At 62.3% G+C, this 2,339-nt stretch overlaps 1 protein-coding gene across 1 annotated transcript in view; it reads left to right on the plus strand.

The window, feature by feature from the left end:
- Nucleotides 1-2,339, plus strand: part of MCAM (melanoma cell adhesion molecule) — a 10,620-nt gene that overhangs the window by 4,116 nt on the left and 4,165 nt on the right. Inside the window, exons 2-9 of the mRNA XM_057384830.1 lie at nucleotides 212-339; nucleotides 446-659; nucleotides 779-849; nucleotides 931-1,294; nucleotides 1,372-1,499; nucleotides 1,637-1,796; nucleotides 1,886-2,007; nucleotides 2,209-2,339. The exon at nucleotides 2,209-2,339 is cut by the window's right edge and continues 2 nt beyond it. Of these exons, the coding sequence (XP_057240813.1) occupies nucleotides 212-339; nucleotides 446-659; nucleotides 779-849; nucleotides 931-1,294; nucleotides 1,372-1,499; nucleotides 1,637-1,796; nucleotides 1,886-2,007; nucleotides 2,209-2,339 (1,318 nt within the window). The remainder of the gene's footprint in view (nucleotides 1-211; nucleotides 340-445; nucleotides 660-778; nucleotides 850-930; nucleotides 1,295-1,371; nucleotides 1,500-1,636; nucleotides 1,797-1,885; nucleotides 2,008-2,208) is intronic.

Consider the following 2,339-nt stretch of genomic DNA (forward strand, 5'->3'; position numbering starts at 1 on the left):
CTGGCCTGAGCTCTCTCAGGATGCTGAAGGCAGTGTGGCACCTGATTGTCACCCCTGCTGGACACGGTGACACGGTGACACGGTGTTTAAGGGACACTGGCACAGGGCGCAGCTCTGCCCCACAGCTTTTGGGGGATGGAGATGGGGACAGTGCTCGGACCCAGGGCATTCCCCATTCTTCCTGCCCCTAGCAGTGAATTCTGTCCCACAGCTGCAGCCAGCAGGCTGGAGATCTCCATGCCACCTGTGCTGGACGTGGAGGTCGGGGGCACAGCCAGGATCGAGTGCAACTTCTACATCCCAGAAAATGCTTCCTACACCTACATCGACTGGTTCTACGTGAGTGCTGGCCTGGGAGAGCAGCTCTGGCTGCTGGGCTGGGGGTGCAGCCAGCCCAGGGTGTCCTGCAGGGCTGTCCAGCCCAGCCTTGCCCCTCTCCTGGCAGGTGGACCGCAGCAACAAGCAGGTGAGGCTGTACCACGCCACGGCCAGCGGGGTCCTGCAGGACGACACGGATTTCAARGAGCGGCTGTCCCTGGGCAAGGACAAGGCCCTGTCCATCAGCAGGGTGACACTGCAGGATGCCAGGACCTTCATGTGCCAGGTCGGGGCTGGCAGCTACGGTGTGGGAGAGAACAGCACCCAACTCAGAGTCTACAGTGAGTGCTGGGGCGGGAGGGCAGTGAGGCTGGGCTGGCAAGGATCCCATCCCATCCCATCCCATCCCATCCCATCCCATCCCATCCCATCCCATGGTGTGGGGTTCCCTCTCTTCCAGAGGTCCCCACAGTGCCTGAGATTGAGCCCAACTCAGGAGGAATCTCTGTGCAGAGCAGTGAAATCCCGGAGGTGAGGAGGGGTTGCACACAGGGGAGGGGGAGGCTCCCTGCTGTCCCTCAGCCGTGCTCAGGGCTGTCTCTGCCRTCACAGATCGCCAAATGCGTGAGCAGGAACGGCTTCCCCCCTCCCAACATCACATGGCACAAGAACGGGGAACTGCTGCAGCACGGRGAGAACCGTGAGTGGGATGGGAGAGGGGCTGGGTGGGGGCTGGCACCCCAGGAGCCCGAGGGAGCCCTGGTTTGGGGCTGGAACAGCGGCTGTGTCCCCGCAGAGGTGACRATCCCATCGACGCTGACGCGCGAGTCGAGCGGGCTGTACACGGTGAGCAGCGCGCTGTACGCGCCCGTGCGGCGCCAGGACCGCCACTCCCGCTACCACTGCACCGTGCACTACTGGCTGCGGGGACAGAGGAGCTCCCTGGACTCACGGGGGGTCAAGGTCAACGTTTTCTGTGAGTTTGGGGCCGGGGGGATGTGCCGGTGCCCGGCAGCGGGGATGGGCACTGACCCTGCCCGTCGCTGCCCCCAGACCCCGCTGAGCATTTGAAGCTGAAGGTGGTGTCGGCCTCGGAGCTGGTGAAAGAAGGGGACGATGTGCAGCTGGTCTGTGAGACTGATGGCAACCCACAGCCCGTCTTCAGCTTCTTGAAGAAAACGGTGAGGCCAGGAGGCTCCTGGGCACCATCCCTTGGCCAACACCTGGTTGGTCCTTGTCCCCTGCACAGAGGGTCCTGGGGAAGGGGATTCAGGGYCTGTRTGGGGCTGAGGGCTCTGTTTGTGCCCACCATCTGCAGGTGGACGACTGGCTGGATCTGTCGTGGCTGGCAGAGCCCGACAGCGGCGTCCTGAACCTGCACCATGTGAACAAGAGCAGCAGCGGCACGTACAAGTGCCAGTCCCTGGACCTGGATGACATGACACAGATGGAGGAGGACGTGGACCTCGTTGTGAACTGTAAGATTTGGGAATTGCACCCTGTGGAGCTCGTGGTGGGTGMTTTGTTCCTYCTGCTCACCCTGCCYTGGTGTCTGTCCCTCTCACAGACATCGAAGGGGTCCGTGTGAAGATGGAGCCGTCCTCGACCCTTCATGAAGGGGACAGTGTGACGCTGAGCTGCGATGCCCACAGCCCCGTGGACTTGAAGTACCAGTGGAGGGATGAGAAGGTGAGCGAGGCATCCAAACTCAGCCTGGGCTTTGCAGTAGATTTGGCAGAGAGCTCACCAGGGGAGGGATTCCATTTTCCACCCCAATGTTGTCCCCTCCTGGCCGGTCCAGCTCGCAGCCTCCCTCGCTGTGCATGGCAGGGAGATCTGAACCCCTTTGGGCACAGAGGGCTCACTGCTGGGGCCATCCCTTCCCAACAGGGCAAGGAGCTGGCGAATGGCAACCAGCTCTTCCTCAGCAACCTCACCTTCGAAAACTCCAACAACTTCAGCTGCAAAGTGATGGCCCCGAGCGTGCCGGGGCTGGAGCAGAGCAAGCAGGTGTCCCTGGC

The sequence above is a fragment of the Malurus melanocephalus genome, unplaced genomic scaffold, assembly GCF_030028575.1.
Source record: "Malurus melanocephalus ecotype Western Australia unplaced genomic scaffold, MMel_1.1 scaffold_749, whole genome shotgun sequence".
NCBI classification, from domain to species: domain Eukaryota; kingdom Metazoa; phylum Chordata; class Aves; order Passeriformes; family Maluridae; genus Malurus; species Malurus melanocephalus.